The following is an 18,831-nucleotide window of genomic DNA, read 5'->3' on the forward strand; positions in this document are numbered from 1 at the left end:
ATTACCCAACTCTTCCTAATGCTTTCTAGATTATGTCACTCCTCGTTTTCTCTTAAGAAGTCTTCCCAAGCCATTGAGTTGTATTTTTTCAAATATTTATAATAATACCACTGTGTTTCAAATTAGAGCAAGTGTATTTTGCTCTATTTTCAAAATAGAGCAAATTATAGTTGGTTAACTCTTTAAAAAGAATAGTTTGTTCATCTAAGAAGTATTTTATATTCTTTAAAATGTTAGAGGTCAAATAAATGAATCTTGTGAGATTGCCTTTTCTTCTTTTGTGTTTTAGGTTTGGCTCATTAACCATGGACGGTGGCCTTCGCAATGTCGACTGTCTTTAGCTTTATAAGAAGTTCGAGGCAAGTTTCAGTTTGCACAAGAAAATAATGTCGAGGCATTAAATGAATGCCTGTATAGGTGGTCTCTTGTTTCTATATTTCACTATTTGATGTGGTCATGTAAATATGTATAATATTGTAAATACATAAAAATATATAAATTTTTGGCTGCTGTTAAGATGTAATTTTACCTTTTAACATTCGTAATTATATGAGGACATTTGACCTCAGTTAGCACTTAGAAGAAAGCCATGACTGATATTCTGAGATACTGATGGTCGACTTTTCTGAGTAAGGCCAACTAAGTCATGTATCTCCGACTGCCTGCTGAAAACATTTTTTAAGTGGAACCAAAATTGGCATCCTTACAATCAGTAAAGGCTGATTGTTGACACGTTTGTAAGTGACAGAATGGTGAGATAGCTTCTGTGAGTGGAGAGCTGAGCCGAACCACTGTTGTACTAAGATCTCAGTTTTTTTGAGAAGGATAAAGTGGCATTATCCCAGTTATCCTCCTATCTGTTTAATTTCAGGTAAATTACTGAGCAAAATTTTTGAAGTGATGAATTATTAAAAACTGTTCATTTTTTATTTTGGCCATAAATGTATAATTGTCATAAAAATTTTAGGATCATTTCAACTGTTTTAGGCTGTACATTTCTTCTTTACTTTAATTCTGCTTACTATTTCATGAAGAAATATCAATAAATTTCTCGATTTTAATGTAACAGTTTGTATTTTTCTGTGTACAACAGTTTGAGAAACAAAAGTTATCTTTTGAAAAATAATGTGGATGGTAATGGTCAATTAGCCTTAGAAATTGGACGAGGGACAATTCTGTGTCTCTTCTAAACCATTGATTCCAAATTTAGTAGAAGTTCTTTCATAAACATACGCTGTACAAATCCAAAAGAGAGCCTTCTCTTTGAAAAATGTACCCAAGGTTCTAGACAAAAGAATTGTGCTCAATACGAAATTATTTTATCCCAGAAGGATTAGGTTTTGGTTTTGGTTTCTCATTTCTTAGATGATTGAAGTATGATCGTGTACAACCTGTATATCATGAAGAGACCATGTTTTAAAGAGTAAATAAATTTTGGCTACTATGGACACTGGAAAACTGAAAACGGATTAGGATGTTATTTGAAATCTCAAATTGATATTTATTGTGGTAGGGAATTTTAAGTGTCACATGTACACATTATAGAAATAAATACATGGGTAAATGACATTACTTTGATTGTGACAGTTATCACCATCAAAAATTGTTTAGTCAGAGAATGTGTGGGGCAAGGGGGTGTTTAATCTCTTATAATTTTAATTTTCCATTTGACCATCTAACATGAATGTCTTTAATTGTGTAGTTTAAAAGTTTATGTCACTGAATACTAAGTAATAATTTTACCTAAGTTATATGGTCAGTTAATATATTGGAAATTTTCATTTTTATTCAAGCACCTCTAGAAAAGAACATCAATAAACAAACCCTTGCTGTGGGGACTGTATTTGTATAACTTGTGTAAGTTGTCCTGGTAAGATCAGTTCTTATCCACGCTAATAATTGGTTAAGACTTACTGTTCTGTTCCTCATTACAGCAGCATGTAAATCAAGCACACTTGCTTTCAATAGACTACTCTCAAGAATGCATCTTCATTCAAAACACCTTATGTCAATAAATGCATAGTGACTGCTCTGCTAACCAAATTTTCAGAGTTACTATGTAAGTAAAATTAGCTTTAAAATAAGTTACATCTCTAGTTTAGTAGCTTTTTTTTTTTTTCAGTATTTGGATATATTTCCAAAAGACGGAGATTAAAAATATTAAATGTAACAAGTGAAAGAGTTGGTGGATTTAACTCTTCTTTTTTTTTTTTGGTAGTTTTTTTAAGTTGATGTACAGTAATATACAATATTATATGTTACAGATGTACAATATAGTGATTCACAGTTTTAAAGGTTATATTCCATGTGTAGTCATAAAGTAGTGGCTATATTCCTTGTTGTACAGTATATACGTTTAGCTTATTTTATACACAGTAGTTTGTAGCTCTTCATCCCCTACCGTATTTTGCCCCACTCTGCTTCTCTCTCCACACTGATAAGCACTAGTTTGTTCTCTTTATCTGTGACTCTATTTCTTTTCTTACTATATTCACTAATTTGTTGTATTTTTTAGAGTCCACATAAAAGTGATATTGTACTGTATCTGTCTTTTTCTGACTTATTTCAGTCATAAGCATAATACCCTCCAAGTCCATCCACATTGTTGCAAATGGTAAACTTTCATTCTTTCCTTATGATTGAGTAGTAGTCCATTATGTATGTATACACCACATCTTTATCCATTCGTCTCTCGGTGAACACTTAGGTTGCTTCTGTATCTTGGCAACTGTAAATAATACAGCTGTGAGTGTTGGGGTGCACATCTCTCTTCAAGTTAGTGTTTGGGGGTTTTTTGGATGTGTACCTCAGGGTAGCTTGCTGTCATATGATAGTTCTACTTTTAGTTCTGCTTTGGTTTTCCGCAGTGACTGATCAGTTTACATTCCCACCAGCAGTGTACAGGGGTTTCCTTTCTCCACATCCTCACCAACGTGTGTTATTTGTGTTCTTTTTCATGATAGCCACTCTGACAGGTGTGAGGTAGGATTTAATTCTTAATGTAAAAAAGAGATTATGGTTCTAATAGAAGAAATAGTCAAAAATGAAATAAGTGAATGTAAATTATGTGGGGAAAATAGGGATATCTTTTAGTAAATAAAGAAATTAGAGGTTAAGGAAGAAATGTGGAAAATAATCCCATCATATCTTCTAAAGCTCCCATTTCCATTATTTTGGAAATGACCAAATACTGTGTAAGTGGCTTATAGCCCTTGTTAACACTGTCAGAGTGTCTCTTATTAGATATAAAAGATCTTTTCCTCAAAATATTCCTTTAAAAAATATAATACCTACATCAGTAAGTTATCCAGAATGTGTTTTTGTTTGTTTTTCTGGGGTTTCTTTAAGCGATGAAGTTTGCTTTTTGTGGTGTTCTGTGCTGAAAGAGGTTTGTTATTTGGAATTAAGAAAGGAATTACAAATTATCAGTAGGTATAAACAGTCTCAACTGAAATGTCAGAACTTTTATTGTCCCATCAGAATCACAGCCACAACAAGAGCTAGTCTTTTTATCTTTGAACTGACTCCACTCAGAAGGGCATTTTTCACCTTGTACTTTTTGTCTCTGAGGAAGTGCTGTAGAAAAGTTACAGTTACTCAAACATTTAAAATGTGCGGGGGCAGACACTGAAAACATAAAGAAGTCTTAATGCTGTCATTTTGGGCAAGATCCACCAGCCTGCATCCTATTTTTAGGAAGAGGAGAGTATCAGAAAGTCTTACACTATGGTTTTAATTGGATTTTCTCCCCCAATTGTCACTTATAAGCAGACTCCTAAGCAAATTCATAAGAACTCATGGAAGTAGAGTAGGAAACAAAAACATCTGACTTGGAAACAGAAACTGGTAATAAAATAGTTTCCTTTTGTGGGTGTGTATAAGTCAGCTCCAAAAATGTAGCGTGTCACATAAAAAAAGCACTGTCCAAACGTTACATCAGGCTGTTTTAAGGACTAATGTATGAATAAGTTTATTTCTTTTGACATAAACAGAATGCACAAAGATCAGTTGTTAGATGTAGTTCCAGGACTGATGATGTGTGTTTATCTTTTATACACTTCTTGACTTGTAAGAATCAGTCAAATTCATTCTTTCTGCGATAGATTCCTGCCAAGGTTTAAAATACATTTCATTTTTCCGATAAAAAAATGTGCAAAACAAATGGGATCAAGGCTATGGCTTTTAGAAGTAGCTTGTTAAACACCAGCAAGTCCTGCAGACTGCCGTTGCCAATTCTGTTGGATGCTGTGTTAGTGGATACTGGTGACTTTGTCCCTGTGAGAAAGTAATTGTAATTCTTTGGAGGAGGTGGGGCAGGGGTGGTGTCTATACTTAAAAATTATCAAGTGTTGCATTAGGTTAGAGTTTCTGAAGCTTAAAACTCTTTCTTTAGAAAGAACATCTATTAATACAGTTTCTAGTTATGAGGGCTAAGGTCCAAAGGACAGACCGAAGGAATGACAGAGGAAGGGGATTTAGGGCTGACAGGTGGTCCCCAGACATATTGGCTGAGAGAGAGTTCACAGCTAAAGTGTCACATGCGGGTGTTACTGTGTTTTCCTCATCCACGCTCTCGTGGAGGGCTGTTCTGAAGCACTCAATAGTACTGGCTATGGCCATCAAAAGTGACTTTAACAAGACATTCAGAAGAATAGCCCGGCTCTTTTACTGGTTCCCCAGGTCACTAACCTGCTCAAAGAATCGGAAATCCAAGTTGCTCTGGAGCCAGGGGCGAGGTAAGATATCTGAGGCTAATGCTTCATTTGAATACATTTTTTTCTGTTAGTAAAATGGAGCCTCTCTCAAGTAGGGAGGAAAAAAAAAAGCTCTTAAAACCTTTAAAAAGTTACTTAACATGGTTTTCTGAGAGAAAATTAAGAGAAAGCAATTTGAAGATGAGATATTAAAAGCCATGAACATTTTATAATCCAGTTTTGCTCTATAGGCATTTGGGTTTGGAGACGTTTTCTAAAGAGAGATGGAGAATGCTTAGCTTTTTTTTTTTAAAAAAAAAAAAAGCTCTTATCAGTGAATCTCAATTTGCTTGTGGAATTAAAATACCTTAGAATAAGCAAAAAAAGAATAATCAAATACATTCCCCTTCTCACAGAAAATTTAAAAAGTCAATGGACCATTTTATTTCTTTGGGTCAGTTTATACAGCATATTTTAGTCAAGCATTAAGGTAAGATTTTAAAGCACCTTCTGTGTACCACTGCATTTCCGTCTGGTCCTGCCTGGCTGGAATATGAGGAGTCCTAGGACGGGGTGGAGGGAAGAGGATACCTGGCTCCTGCAGAGCCCAGCTCTCACTTTCCTAGCCTGCACCTGGGGGAGGTCTGGGAGTGCCGCTGGGAACGAGGTGAGCAGACGCTCTTCCTTCAGTGTCTCATCTTGCAGCGGACTCAAAACTTAGAGCTTTTTGACACCCATGTGGCTCTGCATGTTATATAAGAGCTTAACGTTTACCCTTTGTCTGGTAGGTAATCCAGCATAATATGATGATATGATAGAAGAGCCACCACCACATCTTCCTTTAACTGATGCAGAAATGACTGTGGGTATCTGATTAAGAACTTTACAAAATGTAGGGCCTAGTACATTTCAGTCATCTCTTTTTCCTTAAACTGATACTTCCATTCTTTTTCACTATCAAAATGTGTATAATCTAGCTTAATAGTTTAAAACTCTCAGGGGATGGGTGTGTGTGTGTGCACGTGTGAATTATACTGCAAGGAAGTTAATCTAAATTAAAAGTTATTATATCATTAATAATTATTAAGCATGTTGATGGAAATAGCACATCTAGATCAAAACCTGCCACACAAGTTCTGAATAGATGTCTGCTTCTATTTCTAGTCCTAATGGTGCATTCAAGAAAGCTAATTTTTGATCCTTGAAAGCAAAAAAAAAAAAAAAGTGTTGTAGGTTCTCCAAATGGGAGCCTAGATATATGTGTTAAATATGAATATGGTGTTTCACTCCTCTGGATTCCTGTTACTATTCCTGCTAGCTGAGAAGTATTGAGGTCATTACTGAAAAGAGGACACTGAAAAAAAAAAATGACTGATTGAAATTGGGGGTGTTGATGTAGCCTCTGGCTACATTAATGTCTTAGAATTAGACGGACCTTAAATGTCCGTGAGCCCAAGAACAAATGCAAAATTAAACAACTGGGATTTCTTAAAGAAGCGTAATAATTTGCCCAAGACACGGAGCTGAAAAGTGACATAGTCCGGGGAAGTGAATTTTGGTTTCATCTTTGCCTGAGTTTGAGCTCTTCACCGCACTTCAGAGCCCTCCTGGATCTGTTCCCCCAAATCATGAGAACATAGCCCTTCTACTTGCTGCATTGATCTCATCTCTAGAAGAGAGGGGGAGTCTGTGAAACTACGAGAAGTTCAACTTACGAAGCTTCAAATTTTTAATTTCGTACTTATAAGTGCTTTAGAAACAGCAGACCTTTTTGGAACACCAGGAGGCATGAAAGCAAGTACTTTTGGAAATGCAGTGTTTCCTGTGACATGGTTTTCTAGACAGATCCGGAAAGTTCAAAGTAGAACACCTTTGAAAATACCAAAAAGCCTATGTTACAGGATGAATCTTCTCTAGGCTCAAAACTTTCTTTTTTTGAGAGCATATAAAGTAATAATAGAAATTGCAACAAAGCTTCTGTTTCCCAGATGTCAAATCTATTATTTTCATCTCAGCTCCTGCTGGAGGACATAGGGAGAAATTGGCAAGGACCCGCCTTTAGCTTCTTTTAGTCACCAAAACACCAGCATGGTGATAGACCCATGGTAGGACATGCTCAGTGCTGTTGATGAAATGTGTGGTTAAGATGTTTTAATTCTTCATCCCACCCTCTCACCTGACCCAGCAGGCACACAAAAGAACACAAACATGCATACATACACACAGCATCTAATCAAGTCTTGTCAACGGCGATTTTAGGACTGGTCACTATCAAATGATTTGGATGATTTGTCAAGAGAATTGAGAACTCATTCATGATAATGACCAGGAGTGCCAACCCAAGAAATTAAGGGACCAGAAGTCTCCCCCTCTCCCACCCCCCAAACGATTTGGCTGTGATTTCTATAGCCATCCACCTACTTGGTTTCAGCTAATGAAGCTGGGGATTCCACAGTTTCTCTGTCCCAGGAGGGGTTTAAAATGCAACAAAACAAAACATTTACAGGACTAATCCTGAGAATCTGGTTCCCTGGGGAAGAAAGAAGAGCAAGGATTTCCTCAATTCTATCCCCTCTCACTGCTTTGAGTTGCTGAACCCCCTCTGGGAATCCAGAATAGTGTTACTTCTAGAGCAGCTACGTTTTCCAAACCCAAGGTGTCAGGCACAGGGACGTGGTGTGAAGGGATGGGAGCTGACCATTGATTGATTGCAGGGGAAAGAAAGATGCCCACGTTTTTTTCTCTGAGATCACTTCTCTGTTCATTTGCTTAAAACCACATGGGCTTCCTTGTTTGGACGCTACTGTGTAGATAAAAATGTCCCTGTAGGTCCAGAAACCCCTCTTTGCCCCCCAGGTCTGCCAGGCTTCAGCAAGTGCTCTCTCTAAAGATCAGCTCCCAAATTTGTGTATGATCCAGAGTCACTTATAGCCTAAGACCAAAGACTGAATTTGGGGATGGAAAAAGCAAGCTGCAACAAGCACAAATGTTTTTAACAAAGTGGCCTTCACCTCGGGCTGATCTGCCCACAACCCAGTTCTGAGTGGGTCAGTTGACCAGGGAGGGGCTGGAAAGCTGGTGGTGGAAGGGAGGTCCAGAGTCCCATTGGATTGCTGTTGTCACTTGCTAGCTGTTCTGGCTTCAGTCATTCTTCCTTCTTCCCTTCCTTCCTCCCATCATGCTCCCAGCTTCCCCCAGAGTGAGGTTTCTAAAGCACATGTATGCTCCCGTCACTGTCCCTCCCGAGTCACACACTGCATTGTAGCTTCCTGCTGCTTACAGTTTTGTTTTGGTTTTTTTTCTGATTCTCCTGCACCACTTATGCCCAGAACACCTCTCATGATGCTCCATGGTGTCAAGGTGCAGGGTCTAAAGAGGGCGCCAATGCTCTATTTGAGATCCGCTGACTTTTAAGGTACTGACTCCTTTGTATGCCATTCAAGGCCCAGCTCGATCCAGCCTACATAGCCAGTCCCATCTCCACATACTTCCTACATTGCATCCTCTGCAATAACTACATCAGCATCCACGTCGTGCTGATACACAGACTCAGATACCTGTAAAATTCCAGATGTGACTTAACCAAAAGGAAAGACTTCCCTTGTGGCTCAGCTGGTAAAGAATCTGCCTGCAATGTGGGAGACCTGGGTTCAATCCCTGGGTTGGGAAGATCCCCTAGAGAAGGCAATAGTTACCCACTCCAATATTCTTGCCTGGAGAATTTCATGGATAGAGGAGCCTGGCGGGCTACCCACAGTACATGGGGTTGCAAAGAGTAGGACACAACTGAATGACAAACACTTTCATTAACCAAAAGGGAAAGTATCGGGTATAAGAAAAATGGGAAATGGGGGGATTCTGGCAACCTGAAGAGCTCAGGTTCCGACTTCATCCTGTTGATCCAGTTGTTGGGCATCAGGTCTTAGAGTTTCAAAAACCTTTTTGTTCATCTGCTCATCAAACTTTATACCTGTTTCAAGATACTTGTACTTCTCTTATGGCGCTTGTTACCATCTTGTACTTTGATTGTCGTTTGTGTACATTTCTTACCTCTTCTAAACTGTTCATCTGAGAGGGACTAACCAAAAGTTCATGTCCTCCTTTTCAGAAGCTCTGAAAGCATCCTCTCCTCTTTTTCCTCCTTTTTTTCTCTCTCACTTTTTGGCAGACCTGACTAGCAAAGCTGTCCTGGGGCACAGGCATCTCTTGTCCTCATTGTCTCTTTGGAAGAGACATACACATTCTTCCACTATTTTCAGCCTTTTAAAGCCCATATACTCCGCCTGCTTGCGATCATAATGAGCTTCGGCTGTGGAATGGGGAAACAGGCTGGTAGGTGGCATCAGTGAGTGCGGGTGAGATTCTGCAGACCTAGAATTTATTTGATTCTGCCCTGAAGTTTTTCAAAGCTTACTTTTCTACTGTTATCCGTTCTGGAGTTTCTTTTCTTCTGGTAGGGTGATCAGGAACATAGAGATCTGCTGTCAGAACCGACTTGAGAATACAGATCAACTGATTCCTTGCAGCCACTGTGATGTGTAAAAGGAACAGTTGAAAGAGACATGATGTCAGCTCATTACTTCTGCCCCACAGGCTGCAAACAGCCACAAATATGACAAGCCGGGTGAACAAGGGAGGGAGGGAGGTCAGTAGTGACCTCATCCCCCCACAGCTACTCATTATTCTAATTATTCTGAGGACCACAGCCACTTCTCAGTGTGAGACCACAGGTCCTCTTACTTCAGAACGTCCTGGGGTGATTGTTAAAACTTTGCCTCCCAAACCTCCAGCCTAAGGACCCGTACTCCTGGGGGAGGGGCTGTGACGCTGCAGCTTTAACAAGCTCCCCAGGTGGTGCTCATGCTGTCTTCATCCCCGGCCTACTGAACTACACACCCCTACCTTCGGGTCTCAGTAAAGCTTCCACGCTGCACTGCCGTCCACAGTCGCCATCAGAGCACAAGGACCAAGAACTTGGGTGAGGTCAGAGCCTGGCTTGGCCACATACTGGTAAGAAAGCAACTTCCCCTCTCTGCCACAGCATCTTCTTTGATAATATAAGGATGATAATAACAGTACTTATTGCTTAGGATATTAAGAATTAATGCTTACAAAGTGCCAGGTTCCTGGCTCAGTAAATTGTAGCTCCATTTCCCAATCCTGGAATTCCTAAACTTCCATCATTCATAGGCCATTGTTGCAATTTTTTGCCATATTTGCATAAGCCTCTACTAGAATCACTTAATACATATATATATTACTAAATAATATACCCATTTTACTTAGCATCATCCTAAGAAGAAATACCTGGAAAATAATTGGCTTGGTGTACTATTATATTTTTACACATTAAAATGTGTATGTGATTCAGGAAAATGTAAACTGTTCATTTCAGATACCACCATGGTAAGTCTACCTACCACCAGTGGGAAACCCTGATCAAATCCAACTTCAGTTCATGAAACAGACTCAGGTTAAGTGGGTTTTCAAAAGTCATACAGGGAGTGGTGGGCAAAGGCAGAACTAGAGGAATCCAGGTCTCCTTCTAACTAGGGCAATGCTCCTTCCTTCACATCAACCTGGTGCTTATACAGTGTTCTAAAAGATACATTGAAATGTACCGAAAATAGAACTTTCCTTCCTGAGTCTGATGTCAGTAAACAGAAAATACCCTTATACATTAAATTGGCTACAAAGGAAAGCTCTCTTTAGCCTTGAGAAGACATTGAAAGTGCAGGTTCATCTAATTTTATCCCTAATAGCCTCTAAGCGGGTGTTGGAGAACAACACACAAGACAGATGAGGCTGAGAAGCCAAGCTTCTGGGACTGACCTGTGCAGCTAGGGCTCCTGGTAATGGGGCAGACAGGCCTGTGCCTGCAGAGGGGCAGCCAGGGCAGGCTCTCCTCCCCCTCACAAGCTTGACCTCACCTAAGTTACTTGACCTTTCTGGACCTCAGTCTGTAATATTCTCATAGGATTGTTGGAAATTTTAAGTACCATCTAGGGAAAATGCTTAATACGGTGGGGGTGGGGTGCTTTTCTTGTTTGCTTTTTTTTTTTGGCTGTGCTGGGTCTTTGTTGCGCATATAGGCTTCTCTAGTTGGGCTTAGTTGCCCCATGGCATGTGGGATCTTACTTCCCGACCAGGGATCAAACCCATGTCTCCAACACTGGAAGATGGATTCTTAATCACTGGATCACCAGGGAAGTCTCTTGTGTGTTTTCCTAGACTGAATGATCATATGCAAAGAAATACAATTAGCCTTGAAGTCAGAGCTTGAAAGGAATAAGGTATAGAAAACCTGCTACACCTGGTGGTCAGAACTTTAGTGTCTTTCCTGATCAAGTGAGTTCATAATTCTATGTATCTTTAATACAGAATGCAGCTACTCCCCCACAGTCAAGCTTTCAGGGAGTGCAATTAAGCACCATGTTAAGCTAATTGGTAGTTCTTTGCAGGGGTTCATGTTGAAGGTGCAGTGGGTCTCTGGTTTTCATTGGGAAACCATTCATCTCCTACTTGGAGTTGATCCAAGGGTGAACACATGACCCAAGCCTGGCCAGACAGCATTTTTTAACACCCAGACATAGACATGTAAGTCCATCCAACCAGAGTCAGTCCTGGATCTTTCGATGGAACTTAGGAAATCCAGAAGCACTCTGTCTGCTAGATGCATGCCAGGAGCTGCTGACAGTCATCTTGCCGCCCTGAGAGAAGACGTTCTTGAAGATGGAGCCATCACAGACTGGAGAATGAGGAGATGGAGGTAGAGCAAGGGCCAAAGATCTCGTTTGAGACCATGGATCCAGCCACACCTGAATCTAATGTATCCTTGCACTTATAGGCAGTATCATTTGTCTGCAAAAATACAGGGAAGCCTAACCAACAGATTATTCATTCGAATTATTGCTATGACAAGAGAAGAGATAAATCTCAAGGGACTCAATTTTCGTATCTTATGGCAATCAAGCTGGGTGAGACATTTCCATTCAAGTACTATGCACATGCCCTGCTACCTGGGACCCTATACCCTTTTCTGCCAAGCCACTCCCATCTAAAGAGCTTAATCCCATAACTTCGGAGTCACCACAATCAAGATAATGAACACATCCATCACTCCCCACAACCCCCTCATGCGCCTTTATCATCCTTCCCTTTAACCCCTCCTGCCCCCACCACATAACCCCTCATCCACTTTCTGTTGCTGTACATTAGTTTGCACTTTCTGGAATATTCTGTAAATGGATTCTCACAACATGTACTCTTTTTTTTTTTTTTGGTCTGGCTTCTTTCACTCAGTATAATTATTTTGAAATTCATTTATATTGTTGTGTATATCAAAATAGTTCCTTTTAAAAAATCACTGAATAGTGTTTAAATATGCCATAATTTGTTTATTAATCTGCTCATGGACATTTGAGTTCTTTCCCAGTTTGCTGCTAAGTCGCTTCAGTTGTGTCCGACTCTTTGCGACCCCATAGATGGCAGCCCACCAGGCTCCTCATCCCTGGGTTTCTCCAGGCAAGAACACTGGAGCAGGTTGCCATTTCCTTCTCCAGTGCATGAAAGTGAAAAGTGGAAGTGAAGTCGCTCAGTCGTGTCTGACCCTCAGCGACCCAATGGACTGCAGCCTTCCAGGCTCCTCCATCCATGGGATTTTCCAGGCAAGAGTACTGGAGTGGGGTGCCACTGCCTTCTTTCCCAGTTTAGGACTATTAAAAAATAATGCTGCTGTGATATTTGTGGACAAGTCTTTGTATGGACAAATCCTTCCCTTCCTCTTGGGTAAATACATAGCAGTGGTATGGCTGAGTCATATGGTAGCTATACATTTAATTTTTTAAGACACTGTCCAAATATTCTTCCAAAGTGGTCCTACCACTTCACATCTGCATCAGCAGCATGTGAGACAGGGTTCCAGTAGGTCCTCCCCAGGACGTGCTATGGTCACTTTTCTGTTTTAGCCATTCTAGCAGGTGTCTGGCAGCATCGCATTGTGCTTTTAACTCACATTTCTCTAATGACTAATAATATCTAGCCTCTTTTCATGTACTTATTTGCCTGTGTGTCTTCTGTTTTTTTGTCTGTTCAAATCTTCTGTTTTTTTGTCTGTTCAAAGTCTGTTCAAATCTTTGGCCCATTTTTTAAAATATATTTTTTATTGTTTGTTTACTCTTGACTGTGCTGGATTGTCATTGCTGTGCATGGGCTTTCTCTAGCTCTGGTGAGTGGGGGCTGAGCTCTAGCTGTGGGCATGTGGGCTTCTCTTGTGGCAGCTCACGGGCTCAGAGCACGGGCCCAGGAGTTGTGGCACACAGGCTTAGTTGCCTTTTGATATGTGGAATCCTCCCGGATCAGGGATCGAACCCATGTCCCCTGCACTGGCAGGCGGATTCTTAATCACTGGACCACCAAGGAAGTCCTGGTCCATTTTTTGTATTGACTGTTTACTTTCTGAATGTTAAGTTTTGAGATTCATTGTATTTTTCTGCATCAGATTTGCAAATATTGACTCCGTCTTTTCATTCTCTTGACAGTGTCTTTTGAAGAGAAGAGGCTCTTAATTTTGATAAAATCTGATTTGCAATTTTTCTTTTATTAATTATACTTTTGGTGTCTTATCTAAGAAATCATTGCTTAACCCAAAGTCATAAAGATTTCCTCCTATGTGTTCTTCTAGAAATTGTATGCCTTTAGGCCTCACATTTAGATCTGTGATACATTTTGAATAAATTCTTATACATCATGAGAGGTATGAAGTTTATTTTAAAATATGCAAAAAACATATGATGTCCAACTGCCCCAGCACCATTTGTTAAAAAGATTATCCTTTCTCCACTGAATTTTGTTCTTCGTTGAAAATCAGTTGACCAAGTACGTGTGGGTTTATTTCTGGACTTTCTACTCAAATACTGTTTTATTTTACTGTGGTAAATATATATATATAACAGAAATATTGCTATTTTAACCATTTTTACATATACAGTTGGGTGGCATTAATTCACAATGTTCAACCATCATCACTACTTTTTCCATTGAAAAAGTGAACATATTTAAAATCTCACTTTTTCCTTGAAAAATACTTGGAAATTTTGAACTGCATTCCATCACACTCCCAGTTTTATTTTAATGTAAAAAGTAATGTTGAAAAAAAAAAAAAGTAATGTTGATGCTTCAGAAAGATGAACCATATTGGCCTTTACCTTTATGAGGATTCCACAGCACCCCTCACTCCCTATTTGTGCAAACTCCAACTCAGAGGAAATCAGAACTACGGAGACCTCACAGGTCATCTAGAAGCACCCCTTCGTTTTACAGATGCGAAAATTGAGAACCCAGATCACACACGGTAAATGACAGAGCCAGCTGAGGAATAAGAAAGGCTATTTTGGGGCTGCTGAGGGTTTGTACCAAATCCTGACCTCTTCCTTCTATGAGATCTGCCTTTGGTGAAATCAACTCCCCTCTCTGCCTCCAGGCACCAGAAAAGTGAAGCAAGGCTACCACCATCCTCACAGGACTAACCCGAAAGTTTAACCAAGGGATAAAAATGCTTCAAAGTTGACAACGGGGTGATCAGGGACAGAAGAGCACAGCCACGCGGGAGAGAAGCTTCCAGTTCTCACAGGAGGCAAGAGCGACACTCAACAGCAGTTCATGCTCTCAGGAACTTCGGGTTTTCAGTGCAAAGATAAAACAGTCCCACTGACGGACCTGCTTGAAGAAGGCAGGCTCACTTCTCCTAATTCTTGACTGCTGTTGTAAGAGGTTCCTTTTCCCCAAACAGTGGGACTTGTGACCTGACTTAGTGTATGATACTTTCCTAGTATCCTTGGAAGTCGTTAAAACCTGTTACCCAATTAACAGCCGTGCTCATAAATGCATATTTTCTTAATAGGAAAAGCACAGGGCTTCCTTCAACAACAATTATAGTATCAGTGGGTAACCTGTCTGGAGAGGCTTACTATGATGCTGGACATCATTCTAAGCAGTTTTTTCTTGTTTTGCTACACCACTCTGCATGTGGGATCTTAGTTCCCCAACCAGGGATTGAACCCATGCCCCTTATATTTGAAGGGGGGGAATCTTAACTGCTGGACCACCCTGGAAGTCCTTTAAGTCCTTATCAAAAGTCAGTGCAGTGGGGACTATCTTACAGAAGACATAATGGAGGCACAGAGAGGTTAAATAAATTGCCAAAAGCCACACAGCTCACCTCGATCATCACCTCTGTGTCCAGAGGCCTTCCTAACGACAATACAGGCATCTCCAGATAAGACTGTGGACTAGGAAACCCTTGCCCTCTCCTGGCCTGATTTATAGACCTGGCTGTGAGAGTTTGACAGCCCTGACGAACAGGGCTGCTGAGCACGCTGGTGGCCAGTTGGAAAAATACACGAAGCCAGGGAGTGGAAGGAGGCCTGGCCGCCTGGTGGGCTCTGAGTCACATAGGTCAGCGGGAGCTGGCCCACTCAGCCTGTCACCCTCAGCTGTCTCTCTGCTGCACACGGAGCCAGGGCTTGGAGATGGGAACTGCGATTTATAAGCTCTCAGGCAAAATCAACTTTCGGGTGAAGAAAACCCACATACCCGGTAGGTTCCCCTGGCTTCTGACTATCTGACGGCACCCGGGCCACTGGGAGGACTGTCTTGACATTGGTTCAGTTGTTCGTGCCTTTGATGTTACAGAAGGACCCAGCTGGCCTTCAGGGCTGGGGATAAAAGCTTCAACGGGGACTGCTGTTTGGGTTTCTTGTCATCTGAGTTCTTTTATAAGCCAGCTCACAAGTAAGCTTTATTTTCTTGTAGACCAATGTGCTTTCAAATGTTGCATGAGTTAAACAAAGGGTGGTGACAGCAAAGCCCTGCAGCTTCTTTCTATTACAGGACAGCTCAGAGGTTTAATTTTCCATAACAGATGGAACAGTAACTCCAGCATTATTTTGACCAGTTATAAATATCAAAGACATGTGTTTTGCTGGCTAGATTCTTCCTAAAAGGATTCAAGGACCTCTAGGGGTTAGTCCTCGGCTCCCAAATCTTTCTTGAGGAGCAACAGAAATTGCCTTTGGGCTCACGGTGTAGACGGGGTGATGGAAGCTATCTGGTGATAGGGGCACCGGTATGATCAGGAGAGTTTCTAATAGCTTCAGCTGTCGGTAGATCTTCATTGGCAACAAAATCGAAATGAGGGTTTAACAGAGAATAAGTAAAAGAGGGGTACCTCCCACTTTTCTCTTGCCAGTGATGGATAGAGTGCCCGTCCTGAGGCTATAAAGGCCTCTGCAAGGCTGTGGGGGAGCAGGAGGCGGCGCTGCTGTGTGTTCCTGCGTGTATTTGGAGTGAGAAGGTGACAGGGGCTGGCATGGACCCAGAGAGGAATTCTACCTGGTTTTAAGCCATCAGCTGTCTTGTTTCTTGGCCTGAGTAGCAAGATGCTGGTCTTAATGCTAAGCAATGGAAAATGTTGCCAGGGCTGTGTGTCTGCCACACGACCGTATCATTACTATTGTGTAGAGGTTCTTACAAAACCAATAAGTGGTTGTGTTTCTAGAATTGCTTGCCTGGTCCTCAGGCAAATCATTGTTGTGTTTGATTATATCTAAGACACTATCGATTGTGATGCTTTATGAACCACAAAGAAAGGAAAATGCTGGACTTCCCTGGTGGTCCAGTGGTTAAGACTCCGTGCTTCCACTGCAGGGGTCATGGGCTCAATCCCTGGTCAGGGAACTAAATCCCACATGCCAAGTGGAGCAGTCAGTAAGTAAACAAATTTAAACTGATTTAAAAAAAAAAACACACCTTTAAAAAAGGAAAGGAAAATGTTGTCAATTAGATGATACATCATTCATTGTAAGACAGTTCACTTCAGAGATGTTTACATGGTTTTAAAAAGTGCCTTTAGTATAGATGAAATTTGGTAGATAGCCTTCCAAAGTTCCTTTTAGTCTTGTAAAACAGTGCTTCCTCATAAAAGTATCCCCATCCCATTAAAACTTTGTTTACAAGAAGTAGATAAAACTTTCCCAAATTGGGTTTTGCTTTCTCTTTTTTGAAGTATGCTTTTCATAAAAGGAAATAGTGGGCCTGCTGTAGGCTTGACATTACAGTGAAAGAGATTGAAATTAATTATGAATGAGGGACAAAAATACATCAAAAGAGAGTATGTTTCCTAATATCCTTAGTAAACCTTGAATAGCTTGTAGAATATTTGACTATCACACATCTCTCTAATTCAATTGGCCTATATTGGGTTTATTAGAACATCAACACATATAAATAATAGCAGTATCAGTCCAGTTCCCAGATAAGAAAGGAGACCTATGGAGCTCTTTAAAAAAATAAGATGGTGCACACCTTGGGAAGGAAAACCATGGAATAAGGGATTGGAGTGCATCTCTGCTCTATGCTCCAAACTTGTCTTGTTGGCTTCTCTGTGACATGTGCCAGGCCTGACCAGCTGTTTTCCTGAAACTTTCTGCTGTCTTGACTTCCTTTTCCACACCCTTGCATCTTTCTCCTCTTGCCTCTTAGGATTTTACTTCTCAGTCTTCCTCACAGCACCCCCTTCAGCATCAGTGAGCTTTCCTCATCCTAGTTCTTACTATGGTAGGGATAGCTGCCACTTTGTGTGAGCTCCTATTCAAGAGGATTCTTGGACTTAACATGCTACATCATTTGAAGGCTCATGGGAGCATGGTGAGGCTCCAAGATGCCCTCTGCTCGCAGAGGGTCACTTGAGCTTCAGAGTAGGCTAATAATTTGTTTAGAGCTTTACAGTAAGTAAGAGGCAGAGGCAGAGTTCAAATCCAAACGGTCTAACCAACAAACTACACTCTTTCCAGTAGGCTACTCTCCCTCTCAGATGGCTCTCAGCCATAACCCAGACCTTGCCATACATCTGAATAAGATAAGTGACTCCCCATCTCTGACCCCGTCTCAGCGCTCCCTCCTGAACTGCAGACTCACTCACCCAGCTACCAGCTGGACATCCTCCTTCATAATCCACTGGCACCTGGATCTCAAACTGCCTAGAGCTCAGCCATTCATCTTTTCTACCAGCATCCTTACCCTGTGGCAGACATGACCTGAAGGACTCATCTTAGAGTCAGTCCTCTTTCTCTGAATCAACACCCTGACAGGACTAGCTGCATTGTTCGCTAGGGCTGCCGTAACGAAACACCAGAGACTGGGTGGCTTAAACACCAGGACTTGATTGTCTTACGGTTCTGGAGGCTGAAAGTCTGAGATCAAGGTGTTGGCAGGTCTGGTTTCTCGGAGGCCTCTACTTTTGGCTAGCAGGTGGACGCCTTCTCTCTGTCCTCACGTGGTTGCTCCTTGGGCTCTGTGTGGCCTGTGTCCTAATACACTTTTTTTTTTTTTAATTGTATATTTATCTTTGGCTGTGCTGGGTCTTTGTTGCTGAATGGGCTTTTTTCAGCGAGCAGGGGCTACTGTTGGTGGCAGGGCTTGGGCTTGTCATTACGGTGGCTTCTCTTGTGGAGCATAGGCTCTAGAGTCCGCAGGCTTCAGTAGCTGCACGTGTGGGCTCAATAATTGCGGTTCCCGGGCTCTGGAGCACAGACTCAGTCGTTCTGGTGCACGGGTTTAGTTGCTACTCGACATGTGGGATCTTCCCAGGTCAGGGATCAAACCCAGGTCTCCGGCATTGGCAGGCAGATTCTTCACCGCTGAACCACCAGGGAAGCCTTCATATACTTTTCTTATAAGAACACCAGTCATATTGCATCAGAGTCCACCCATTTAACCTCATTTTATCTTAATTACTTCTTTAAAGGCATTATCTCCAAATATAATCATATTCTGAGATATAAGGTTAGGTCTTCAACAAAGGAATTTGGGGAGAACACAGTTTATACCATGAGACTAACCTTTAGGCATCTCTAAAATCTGACTTTCCATCTTCATCCCTTTTAGTTCAGAACAATGCCATTTCTTACCGTTATGAAACTCTCACCATTATGAATATTATAAGTAATTTGTTTCTGATTACAAAAAGAATTAGATGAACTCTGTATAAAATGTAAAAAAGCACAAATAAAAAATAAACCCCTATAATTGGTAATTGACATATAGCCTTACCTTTTTTCTATGCATATATATTTTAAAC

The 18,831-nt window shown here is 40.9% G+C and overlaps 1 protein-coding gene across 1 annotated transcript in view; it reads left to right on the forward strand.

Annotated features, from left to right (window-relative positions):
* The window catches only part of TBK1 (TANK binding kinase 1), a 45,053-nt gene extending 42,512 nt beyond the window's left edge, over positions 1-2,541 (forward strand). The window contains exon 21 of the mRNA XM_005902530.3: positions 290-2,541. Within this exon, the coding sequence (XP_005902592.1) occupies positions 290-341 (52 nt within the window). The 3' untranslated portion in view covers positions 342-2,541. The remainder of the gene's footprint in view (positions 1-289) is intronic.
* The last annotated feature ends 16,290 nt before the right edge of the window (positions 2,542-18,831 follow it).

This window comes from Bos mutus, chromosome 5, assembly GCF_027580195.1.
Source record: "Bos mutus isolate GX-2022 chromosome 5, NWIPB_WYAK_1.1, whole genome shotgun sequence".
NCBI classification, from domain to species: domain Eukaryota; kingdom Metazoa; phylum Chordata; class Mammalia; order Artiodactyla; family Bovidae; genus Bos; species Bos mutus.